Source organism: Miscanthus floridulus, chromosome 17 (genome assembly GCF_019320115.1).
Source record: "Miscanthus floridulus cultivar M001 chromosome 17, ASM1932011v1, whole genome shotgun sequence".
Taxonomy (NCBI): Eukaryota; Viridiplantae; Streptophyta; class Magnoliopsida; order Poales; family Poaceae; genus Miscanthus; species Miscanthus floridulus.
Genome location: NC_089596.1, coordinates 86,252,674 through 86,266,010, shown reverse-complemented (window position 1 = coordinate 86,266,010; position 13,337 = coordinate 86,252,674). Strand labels below are relative to the sequence as shown.

Here is a 13,337-nt window from a genome sequence, read left to right as displayed (position 1 = left end):
TTTGGTGCTTAAATGTTAAATGTGTTAATCTTTGAAGGTTTTCCCTTGCAAACTGATCAAATGTTACTATTCTGAGCAATATTTTTCTTGGAATCATGCTTTTTGTATACATGAGGCAGAGCCATAGAGGTGACACATGTGAATCATTTTGACCTACTAATGAGAATAGCCTTGACAACAGAGAATTTATGAGATATAACTCTCAGCAGCGCTGTGGTCTGCAATGTTTTGCAATCTTACTCGCCAACTCATTTCTTTTGGAATGAAGTGGTTTATTCTTACTCTCAGTAAATGGGGCTTCACCTTAGTATTCAATCATATACAAACTGTTGAAGTATATGTCGTGAAAAGAATGCAGTATCGAGGCTGTACAGAAATAGCAATAGTATATTTATTTAGCAAATTTAATGCTGGAATTTACTATTTAACCCGGAAACTTAGTAATAGAAATGAAATACCGCTCTTTATCTATTAACTATACAAACAAATAGTTGCATAACTTTATGACCTACCCAAACTCTACCGATTGTAATAATGGTTTCATTTGCAGCTTTCAATATCTCAAACAGAGAATGGGCATTTCACGGTTCCCACTAGACCAGCAAGAAGTAACTCTGTCAATCGACCATCTATCCAGTCGGCTCTCATGAATGGCAACAACAGGACATCAGTTCTGAACACAAGCATTTCTTCAGTCACTTCAAGACCTACAACCCCTAGTAGACGAAGCAGCACAGTTGTCGCACCAAAACAATCAGTTCCAGCTGCACGTCCAGTGCCTGCAAGATCCTCTACTCCTGTTAAAACTCGTCCATCTACACCAGTAAAAACTCGCCCATCTACTCCTACGAGAACTCGTCCAACAGCACCAAACTCTTCAACTGATTCGGCTGCTTCCAAGACCACATCCACACATAATGTGAGGCCATCAACTCCAAATTCCCGGTCCCGTATTGTTCCCAATTCATCTTCAAGTGCAACTCATGCAATAAGCTGCCCGAGCGCCTCCTTGGGTGCAACAAGCAGACCAGGGTCTTCCTCAGGTAATGTTCCTGGGATAAGCCGTGCCACCTCATTGTCCTCAAGTTCTGCTTCTTCAATGAGCCGTTCCAGCTCACGATCATCTACACCTACACGCCAGCCTGCAATTCGTTCATCAGCTCCAGCTATTGGTCGTTCTCCTTCTGTTGGACGGAGTTCTAGCATCAACAGCTTTACATCTGTGTCCCGGTCTGCAGCCAGTAGTGGCCGGAACTCAGCACCTTCATCAGCTCCATCATCTCGTCCAAGTTCTCCAAATCCACGACCCCGAGCTCCAGTGCGACCACTTGATATCCCCGATTTTCCAAATGAAACTCCACCAAATCTAAGGACAAAATTACCTGAAAGACCACTATCTGCTGGCAGATCACGGCCAGGAATGGCTTTAGGCATAAGATCAACCCCAAATACTGAACCTTCAGCTGCCTCAGCTCCTGTGAAGAAGGTCTCTGTGCCTGCTGTTAGTCGAAGTAAATTTTCTGATATATCATCAAAGACCTCTACTCTCACAAATGGACACCAAAATCGACAGGCTGAAAGGTCCACTATTGACAGTCAAGCTAATAGACCCTCGAGACCTGTCTCGGGCACAGATAATGGATTTGGGAGGTCGATATCAAAGAGGTCACTTGACATGGCTATCAAGCACATGGTATGTTTCTTGTGTTCATATCAGCTACCATCCTACATTTTAGTTTTGGTGTTGCGTTCTTATCAATTGAATTACTTAGTTTGCTACCTTCTGAAACTGTTTATCTACTTTGGACCTATCAAGATTCAAATCTTTTGCATTTAGTGAAAATTGCCATGCCCATGGCTTAGGAAACATTTTGCAAGTCCATGCATCTCAATTTTCAAAGTGGACAAATAAGCACTGCAAGTGAAATATTCCCAAATACAGATTGACTGTGTGTTATTGTGTGTCACCAAGGTCATCTCTTGACTCTTATTATATATATATATATAAAACCAAAATAAGAATACATATATATAAATAAGTAGCAAAATGTTCTTTGGTGGAATTATACTTATACTAAAATATTCAAATGCACATTGGATGGAAAATCACATTTGCATCCGTAAGTGGTGACTTCATCTCAAGTGACGTGTGTCTCTAAAAGTTTGTTAAGTTAGTCCTTTTAGAGATGATCGGTTTTGGTTGAAAATTGAAACATTGCATAGATGATAGGTTGGCCTAAAATACTGAATGATGCATGAGTGTTGGAAGAAGCTAAGCTATCGCTACGTTTGACAGGACATTCGGCAGAACTTGGGTGGCATTCGTGGTGCATCCCTGTTTCCCCAGAGCATTCGCTCGGCTGCTGCCAAGGTCCGTCCAGCTCGGGCATCAGACCCAGGGCATGGCATCTCAAACGGCGACCATCACTACACTGACAATGGAAGCAGCGTGAACGGACTCCTCTCCGGGGACTCAAACGGGGCTCTCTCACGCAATGGTGGCAGCTCAACCGATTCGCCAGACAGGGGGAGCATCGGGACCAAGGAGACCCTTGGCGAGCTGGACATCTACGGTAGCTCGCGCTATGAAGCAATGCTGCTGAGGGAGGACGTGCAGAACACAAGCTGGCTGCATGGATTCGATGACAAGCCCGACCAAAGCCCGCTGTTCGACCACCGGTTCGAGCCGCTGCCGGAGCCCTTCAGCCCGTTTTGACAGCTGCTGCTTGTAAAGTATGATCATCACTAGCTCTTCGTTCTGTGCTCCTTTTGTGCTGCAAGATGTGTATGATTTCGTCTGTTTTCTGTCCTATAATTGGTTGGTTCCGCACTTCCCCCAATCCCATTTCAGAAGCTGAAGACGCTGAGATTGTGGGGTTTGAGTCTCTTGATTTGTCCCTGGAGATTGGATTTCCACTTTCCACGAATTGTTGTACTGAAAGAAAAAAAAGATCTATAAAGGAAACAAAAACAGTAAAGATTTGTAACTTGCAAGTTATTGTAATGCTTGGACGCTCGCTCGTATGATCCCGTCATTTATGTGCTCGGTTCACTGTAGATGCTCCTTGTTAGTTGTTACTACTTACTCTTCAGCTACCCACCCAAGCAGCTCGGGCCTCAGGTGCTGCGGCTGGTGGGGCTGTCCGGCCGGCGACCTGCTTGCCCGGGCATAGACCAAACACGCCCAAGGAGATGAACACCTCCACTAGATCTCTTATATTGTGTGAAGAGCTGGTGGTGGGGCTTGTGGGGCCGGCGACCTGCTTGACAGGGAAGGGGGGTTTAGGAGAAAGGAGACTGTTTTTAAGAGATCTCTTAAAAATAGCATATATAACTGGACGTAGAGTATTTCGTACCTAAACCGGTATAAATCGTGTCTCGTGTCACCGACTCACCGTGTGCTACCCACCTGATTTCTCCTGCATTGCTGGAGCCAAACCTCCAACTCACGCCTTATATACAACCTGCTCGTTTAGCTGTGGCTTGTCATAAACGATCGTAAATTTTCAGTCGGAACAGTATTTTTCTCTCACACAAACCAGCCAGCAGTACTTCTTCACGAACCAGCAACGATATGAACCAGCCAACTGAACAGGCTGATAGCCTTTCGAGTAGGGTTACAAAAGGATCCTATCCTGACCGGCTTATATATTGGTTTCATAGCCGGCTACAACTGAATACTGATAAATCGGATTACACACATGTTTTTTTAGCAAAGGATTACACACATATGTGCCTTGCATATCAAGTCGTGAAGGTCCCCTGGGTAGAAGTCAGGCTCTTGGACACCAAGTAATAATCAGTCCGCCCACCCTATGTCCAAGGGGCCGGTTTGTCCTCTATGTGGATACCTGTGGGCCAAGTAATTGTCAGCAGCCTCTTGAGTGCTTCATGATCGAGATGCAGATATCATGATGATTTCCTTACCTGAGCCCAAGTGCTTTAGCCTTCTCTCTTGACCAAGTCTTCCAAGTTGAGCGTGTTTTCTTCTTGTCAGTAGGGAGATTATGAAGCAGTCAAGAAGTACCTGAAAAGAAAGATAGTCCAGTGATCTTTACCCGAAAGGCAAGAACTACCACGGTTGGTGAGCAAATAATATGTTATTCTAAAGCTCCTTTGGCACGGCTCATCCAAAACGGCTTCACCGGTGAAGCCAAAGCCGGTGAAGGCAGAAAAACTGATTTTTTCAGCTTCTAGTTCATTTTAATCCTGGCTTACAAAACGGCTTCACGCTACAGTGCCTCGATTTGCGCAAAATAGATGAAGCCGAAGCCGGCATAAGCCATGCCAAAGAGGCCCTAAGTAATATCCAGTAGTTCCATTGATGGTGACCAGGTTCCGTTTCTTTTTAGGGCTTGTTTGGATCAAAGGATTTTCATAGAAATTTCAAAGGAACCCTATTCCTATGTTTCACTTACAACACATGGTGTTTGGAACGGAGAAATGAAGTTTTCCTTTACTATGAAACGGCTTGCTTTCTTTATGAAATAGAAAAATAAAACATCCACTTCAAGCTCTTGGAAATTTTTTCAACATGTGAATGAAGGGGTAAGCAAGTCTTTATTCACTATAATAGAGAAATAAAAATATAATCTTATATTCTTGTGTTCCAAACATATATTTCTATAAAATTCCTGTATTTTTTAATCCTTTGTCTTCTACCTACACTCATTCTCTACTCCTATATTTTTCTTTCTTTCCTCTATTTTGCATTCTTCCGTTCTAAACAGGCCTTTACAAGGAATACCCTCGTAATTCGTGACAGCTGAACTCATGCAGTAGCATACCTTAGTACCGAGCGGATGGGCGACCTGGGGGCATGCTACAAGCCTACAATTGCCCTTCACTTGCTAATATAATATGCTTCTCGTTGAGTACCTTTGTACCTGGCCTTATTTAATAACTCTCCTTATTTAGTCGAGCAAGATTATGAGCACCTTAAAGCTTAATGTTATCGACCAGCTGGAGATTTGAGTGATTCTATTGGTCGGGGTTACGATACCCCGGGTATCTCAACACACCGATAAGTTAGCCGCTCATGCGGCCTATGATACCAAAAGCTAAGCTTGAGCCCAAATGACCGAAGCCCAGCTAAGCCAAGGCCGGGGCCGGTCACGACCCCTCCCTTCTGCCTTAGTCGCACGCTATGCAGCAGCTCACGACCTCTCGCCGTCCCGACCCCTGGGGAGGGGCGGGAGAGACTGAGCCCACCAAGCGCGTCTGCTCTGACAAGAACAGGCATGCCGCACTGACCCCGCAAGGACCGAGGGGACAACGGTCACCTCGGTCCGATCAGACGCCATCCCCGCGCCACGCAGCAGAGACAGGACAACACCGCCGAGCGGTGACGATAGATACGGAGGGCCACCGTCCAAACAAGGGCTGACAAGACATATGTACGATCCCACCCACCGGGGTGGAATCCACGACAATGCCCTTGACTTAGAGGCCATCCAAGCCAGTGCAGGCCATGACCCCGGAGCCCAGGATCGTGGCCACCAACTCCACAAGCAGCAAAACGATCGACGACCCGGGGCGGCTACCTACTCTTGTACGACGCTCTCGGACGATCAGGAGGCGATGACGAAGACCACAGTAGGACCACATCGCGCAGGACAGTTGGCGAAACATCGCCATGCCCACAGTGCCACCATGACAGGCACTGTGGCACCACGTCACGCCATGCCACGACGTGAGCACAAAACCATGACGACAGCCATGCCAAGACGTGCACCACAAGACGATGTTACTTGCAAGCCAAGTTAGCTAGGTCCCCTCCCTCAGGCTCAGGATCCTTCGGTCAGGAGAACCTTCTTCTTTGTATGTAACCTGGCACTAGACTCTATATAAGGGTAGCCAAGGCCTCCTTTCAAAGGGATCACCTATCATTCTCTATTCTCATCGGGCTCTCAAAGCTTTCCTTTGGGCAGCCCTTCTCCTAGCTCCAGCTCTCCTACCTCCACCATTCTTACACCCCCCATTGTAAGAACTTCAGAGCATTCAAGCGAGGAACACGCACTCGATCATCTCTGAGACTAGACGTAGGGCTCCGGCCTGAACCAGTTGTTTACACCAAAATTTGAGAAGAAGAACGCGAGAACTTGAAGCTTCCAGGATTGTGCCATCAAGGAATCGATTAGATGTGAATCGGTATTAGCTGATTTAGATGCGATGTCAGAATCGACTATTTTATAGATGATGTCAGCAGACGGCGTTAATGGGCTATGCCTGAATGGCGCCAGGAAGATGTGTCGGACTCTACAAATAAGGAAAATTAGGGTCCAAGTTATTATTAAGTTAGGAAGTTTTCTGTTATTCCAAGAATTGTAATGCTTTTGTGGAGACATTTTCCTAGGTGGTGTCTGATAAAAGAAAAGGATCAGAGAAGAGTGAGGACTGCATAAGATTGAAGGCTTAAGGAGATACCTAGGTAGTATCAGGTGGTGAAGTAGAGAGGTTCTCATCTTCTATCGTTTGGGATCTGTCAGGGACATCAGTTGCTTTAATTGTAATTGGCTCCTTAGGAGGATTAGCCGATGAGAGATTAGCAGATGCTGATTTAAGTGCCTAGGTGTAAGGTCGAGATGGCGACTAGAGGGGTGTGAATAGTCATTACTAAATTCTAATCGCGCCGACTAACCGAAACAAGTGTGGAATTAAAACAATCAGTCTAGCCAAGGCTACACTCATCTATCTATGTTCTCTAGCACCTTACAAAGATCATAATTAAGTAATTAAGGTGTCGGGCTAGCTAGAGCTCACCTAATCAATTCTAGAAGCAAGGTCACATAAACCTATGCCACTAGTACTTTAAGCAACGGGGAGCTCCTACACATGCTAGTAAGCAAAAGCACAAAGCCAACTAAGCTCACTAGCAATGCTCAATAACAAGGCAACCAATGCCAAATTAGAGAGCGCAAATACTTAGCTACACAAACTAAGCAATGTGACTGACAAGGTTACACAAACCAAGTTAGTCACGCAAGGGAGCTACTTCTATGCTACACAAGCAAGAAGGTAACTAGTGAGCTACACAAGCAAACTAATTACAAGAGCAACTACACAAGCACAGAGTATATGAAAGTAAATACAAGCTTGTGTAAAGGGATAGCAAACCAACATGAAGAACAATGTTGACACGGTGATTTTCTCTCGAAGTTCACGTGCTTGCCAACACGCTACATCCCCATTGTGTCGACCGCTCACTTGGTGGTTCGGCGGCTAATTGGAATCACCCGCCAAGCCCGCACATCAGGCACCACAAGAACCAACCCCAAAAGTGAGGGTAGCTCAATGACACTCAACTAGAGTTGCTCTTCGCGTCTCCCGCGGGGCGAGCACAATGCCCCTCACAAAGCTCTTCTCTGGAGCACCGCACAAGCTTCTTGCGAGCTTTGATGAAGACCACTACCAAGCCGTCTAGGAGGTGGCATCCTCTAAGAGTAACAAGCACCACCGGCTTGCAACTCGATCGCCTAGTGCCACTTGATGCAACCTCACGATGCAATCACACTAGAATCGCTCTCTCACATAATCGGATGATCACTATCAAGCACTTGTGAGATGGAGGGCTTCCAAGCACTACCACATAAGCCACCAAGGCTCTAGTGTGCTCAACTCTTCTAAACTTGTGGCCAAATGCTGACCAATACTTCTATTTATAGCCCCGCGGACTAAAATAGCCGTTACCCCTTCATTGGGTGTTTTTCAGGCTGACCAGACGCTTCGGTCAGATCGACCGGACGCACCCTGTCCAGCATCCGGTCAACGGATGCACGCCATGTGTCTCCTTCGTTCAACCTCAGTTGCTTGATCTCAATGGTCAAGTGATGACCGGATGTAACACAGTGCCAAGACTGGACGCACCTTTGCCGAGTCCGGTCGTTTCCAAAGAGGTTCCATTCTCGACCGAATGCATCAGTTTGATTACGACCGAACGTAGGACTCCAGCGTCCGATCACTTCCAGTAAGCTCCTAGAGCTACTCAACTACGACTGAACGCATCCAGTCAGTCATGATCGGACGCAACATTAGCGTCCGGTCCTTTCTCCTCTTCTCTGTGCCGCCACGTCAGCGGGACCAGACGCACCTACCCAGCGTTCGGTCATGAAGTGACCCAGTGTTCGGTCAGACACCGACACCTACGCCTTCACTACTGCCACTGACCGAACGCAGGACCCCAGCGTCCAGTCATTGCGTGACCAGCATCCGATGCACTCTGTGAAACCCTATCTTTTCTATACAGGGCGCCGGTGGCACCGTCGGACTGTCCGTCGGTGAAGTTTCGAACCTTTTCTTCACCGAGTTTATCCACATCAACTCCAACTTCTTCTCCTTTGCAAATGTGCTAACACCACCATGTGTATGTGTGTTAGCTTTTCACAAATATTTTCCAAAGGATTAGCCACTCAACTTGCCACGCCACTCGATCCTAGCGACGATGCAAAGTTAGATCACTCAAGTGGCACTAGATGACCAATATGTAAACAAGTTTGCCACTCTTGATAGTACATCCATATATCCTATACCCGGTCATTAACTTCTCTACACACCTATGACCGGTGAAATGAAATACCCTAGGTTATACCTTTGCCTTGCGCATTCCAATCCATCTCCTCTAATGTCGATGCAACACATGCACCAACACGATCAACAATGATATGATCCATTTTATATCATCACGTGATCTTATTGGTTCATCAATCTTGACTTCACTTGCTTTTCACCGTTGCCTTCGTCCATTGGTGCCAAGTCTTGCTCAAGCTTCACCGCCACGCGGTCCATCGCTCCAAAGCCTCCAACTTGCCCTTCATGCTTGCAACCGGTCCATCAAGACAAGTCATGTCTTGATCTTCTCCACCTTGATCACATGACTCAATGTCATGTCTCATGTGCAATGAGCTCCTTCATCATCACATGTGTGAGCTTTGCAACATCTCCGAGCTATTTCCACCTTCATGGCATATGTTGCTCACACACATGTACTTGTGGACTAATCACCTATGTATCTTACATAAACACAATTAGTCCACCTAGGTTGTCACTCAATTACCAAAACCAAACAAGGACCTTTCACTAGGACAACAGTTCAGCACCCAAAGCAGATTGAGATGCAATAGTCAATGACTACAAGAAAGGAATTGAATTAGAAGTTGAATGTCATCTTAAGAGGGAAGATAAGTTAATTTACCTCATCAATTGATGATTTTGTTCTGCAAAGTATCTTCCTAGTGGTGGTTTTCTAAGCTACACCTTGGGTTGCCTTTCGTTTTGAAGACTGATATGCGAGTATTGCTGGGGCAGCTGGGGTTTTCATCAACTTTTTTAGAGTGGGTGTAGTTGATCCCATTCTTGAGGCTGGACATGGTGGATAATATTTTATGGGATGCCCTTTTCTGTCCACACTTGGGGGATCAAATTCGGTATCCTGTAAAAAATTTGTTAGATGAACTGACAAGAGAACTTGATAATCCTTCTAAAAGGAAAGTGGTGAGTTACCTCACTTTTAGAAGTAAAGTCATCATCTAGGGCTAAACAGTTAGGATGATTTGAGTTGCAGAAGAGGTGAGAGTGTCATTCTTGCCACTAGGAGTCAAACAGGTTTGAAGAGAAGGTGGCTCTTGTGAAAGGTCCTAATATGGCTAGAGGGGGGGTGAATAGCCTATTTAGAAATCTATAAATCAACTAGAGCAATTTGATTAGTATGACAAATAGCGAAATGGAAACTTGCTCTAGCTCTATAAGGGTTGCAAGCCACCTATCCAATAATTCTAGTTGCAATGATTACTAGGCACACAACTTGCAATGTTACTACTCACTAAGAGCTCTCAATCTTGCTACTCTAAAGAGCTCCACTAGATGAACTTAAAATAACAAAGCAAGCTCTCAATTCTAATTACACTAAAGAGCTTGCCACAACTAGTTTGCAAGAATATAAATGAGTGAGTAGAGTGATTATACCGCCGTGTAGAGGAGTGAACCAATCACAAGGTGAATATTAAATCAATCACCAGGAGAATACCAAATGGCAAGAGACAACCAATTTTCTCTCGAGGTTCACGTGCTTGCCAACACGCTACGTCCCCGTTGTGTCGACCAACACTTGGTGGTTCGGCGGCTAAGAGGTGTTGCACAAACCTCATCCACACAATTTGGACACCGCAAGAACCTACCCACAAGTGAGGTAACTCAATGACACGAGCAATCCACTAGAGTTACCTTTTGGTGCTCCGCCGGGGAAGGTACAAATCCCCTCACAATCACCGGAGATGGCCACGAACAATCACCGACTCGTGCCAATCCTCCTCCGCTACACCAAGCCATCTAGGTGGTGGCAACCACCAAGAGCAACAAGTGAATCCCACAGCAAAACACGAACACCAAGTGTCTCTAGATGCAATCACTCAAGCAGTGCACTTGGATTATCTCCCAATCTTATAATGATGATGAAACAACGATGGAGATGAGTGGGAGGGCTTTGGCTAAGCTCACAAGGTTGCTATGCCAATGCAAATGTCCAAGAGAGTGAGCTTGAGCCGGCAATGGGGCTTAAATAGAAGCCCCCACGAAATAGAGCCATTGTACCCCTTCACTAGGCACAACTCGGGGTGATCAGACGCTCCGGTCAGTTCAACCGGACGCAGGACCCCAGTGTCTGGTCGCCCGATGCTTGCCACGTGTCATCGGCTTCAAACACCGATCGCCCGATCTCAACGGTCAAGTGATGACCAGACGTGTTAGTTAGAAAGTGACCAGACGTAGGACCCCAGCGTCCGGTCGTTTCCAGTAAGGTTCCAAACATGAAATTTCACGACCGGACGCGTCCGGTCATGCTCGATCGGACTCATCCGGTGTCCGGTCACTCAACGTTTCCTCTGTGCACCTCACATCAACGTACGTCAGCACTGACCGGACTCAAACCATGAGCGTCCGGTCAGTTTACACGCCAGCGTCTGGTCACAAGACCGAGACCATGCGCTTACTGCTGTCACTTACCGGACTCTGAACCCAGCGTCTAGTCACTGCACCACCAGCGTCCGGTCACTCTGTGAACCCCTGTCTTTTCTGTATAGGGCGCCGGTGAAGTTTCTAACCCTTGCTCAATTGTGCCAACCACCAAGTGTATCACCTTGTGCACATGTGTTAGCATATTTTCACAAGCATTTTCATGGGTGTTAGCACTCCACTAGATCCTAAATGCATATGCAATGAGTTAAAGCATCTAGTGGCACTTTGATAACCGCATTTCAATACGAGTTTCACCCCTCTTAATAGTATGGCTATCTAACCTAAATGTGATCACACTCGCTAAGTGTCTTGATCACCGAAATAAAATGGCTCCTACTATTTATACCTTTGCCTTGAGCCTTTTGTTTTTCTCCTTCTTCTTTTCAAGTTCAAGCATGTGATCATCACCATGCCATCACCATCGTCATAATCTTTGCCATTGTTTCATCACTTAGAGTTGTGCTACCTATCTCATAATCACTTTGATAAACTAGGTTAGCACTTAGGGTTTCATCAATTAACCAAAACCAAACTAGAGCTTTCAATCTCTCCCTTTTTGGTAATTGATGACAACCCTTACACAAAGATATGAATTGAGATTTAATTGAATCCACGTTGCTTGCCCAAGCATATTTACCATGTATAATAGAATATGGACAAGTTTCATGAACTCCAAATGGTAGCAATTGCTCCCCCTATATATGTGCTAAGAGTTTGAATTGTAGCTTGCACATATGCTTAGATAGGAAATATAGGAGACAATTTCTACCGTATGATGCTAAGGTATAAGAGATGGACCTTTGAAGCGTGATACCAATTGGAGTGCACCAATATACCATCCTTGGCACCATTAGTAACTATATATACACAAAAACTAAAATACCCCATGAGATCAACATTACAAGCAAGGGTCTAGTTTCCATAAAATGAACATAAGTCTAGTTACTTTAGCCTATGCATGCTAGTTTTTCATTTCACCATTCAAGCATATAACTAGCATACACCACACAAGCGTGGATATCAAAATTTAGATCTTGTGCTATGCAAGCAAATATATGAAATGCACATCAAAATGCAACATACAAGTTTATGAGCTTGTTCCCCCTACTTGTGTGTATTTTGTATTTTCCCCTTACAATGTAATTTCATTTGTTTGCTTCTCCTATCTTACTATCTTTGTGAATTTCTCTCCCCCTTTGTCAACAATTAGCATAAAAGGTGAGCTCAAATTATAGATAGGTTGGGGTGAAACCATATGAAATGAGGATCATTTTCCCAATTTGGTTCAATCTAGATTACTTACAAAAGATATTTAACTCGGTTTGATCCAAGGACATGCTTCTTCACACCTCCAAATAAGGGTTATCTTGTACCATGTTGAGTTAAATACTTATAGCTTATTTTCTAGATCAAACACTAGGTTTACAAGTCCACAAACATGTCATATGCTACCACTAGATCATTTCAAGCATACAAGCAATAGTGGTACCATACAAGCATCAAATTCATTTGATTTTCATGAATGAGCCTATTCAAATATGAAAAATGTCTAGATGCACTAAACATGTCCTTAGCAATGATGTATGCCATGCCAATCAACTTTTACCTTGGATTGCTCAAAGGAGAGGCATGCCATATAAGTGGGGGGGGTGCATCAACACATATTGGAGAAGTCAAGTATGTTCAATTCACTCCTTAGCTTGCAAAACCTCTTTTCATCAAGTGGCTTGGTGAAGATATCAGCAAGTTGATCTTCGGTGCCCACACTCCCAATGCAAATATCCCCTTTTGTTGGTGATCTCTTATGAAATGATGGCGGACATCAATATGCTTTGTTTTTGAATGTTGAACCAGGTTGTTGGTGAGCTTTACGGCACTCTCATTGTCACATAGCAATGGCACTTGCTTGAATTTAATTCCAAAGTCACTCAAAGTAGCCTTCATCCAAAGTAATTGAGCACAACAACTACTGGCCGAAACGTACTCCGCTTCGGTGGTTGAAAGTGCTACACTATTTGCTTCTTTGATGACGAAGACACAAGTGATCTTCCCTATAGTTGACATGTGCCTGATATGCTCTTTCTCTCAACTTTGCATCCTGCGTAATCGGAGTCCGAATATCTAATCAACTCGAATCTTGCTCCTTTGGGATACCACAATCCAACATTTTGTGTATGCTTCAAGTACCTCAATATTCTCTTTGTTGCCTTCAAATGACTTTCTCTTGGTGAGGCTTGAAATCTAGCACACATACATACACTAAATATCACATCCAGCCTTGATGCGGTCACATAGAGTAGGCTTCCAATCATAGACCGATACATCTTTTG

General features: G+C 44.8%; 1 protein-coding gene across 1 annotated transcript; it reads left to right on the top strand.

The window, feature by feature from the left end:
- Positions 1-532: 532 nt before the first annotated feature.
- LOC136517326 (endochitinase A-like) lies at positions 533-2,987 on the top strand. Its single transcript, XM_066510876.1, has 2 exons — positions 533-1,693; positions 2,297-2,987. The coding sequence occupies exons 1-2, from the start codon at positions 647-649 to the stop codon at positions 2,714-2,716; spliced, it is 1,467 nt and encodes a 488-aa protein (XP_066366973.1). The 5' UTR covers positions 533-646; the 3' UTR covers positions 2,717-2,987.
- The last annotated feature ends 10,350 nt before the right edge of the window (positions 2,988-13,337 follow it).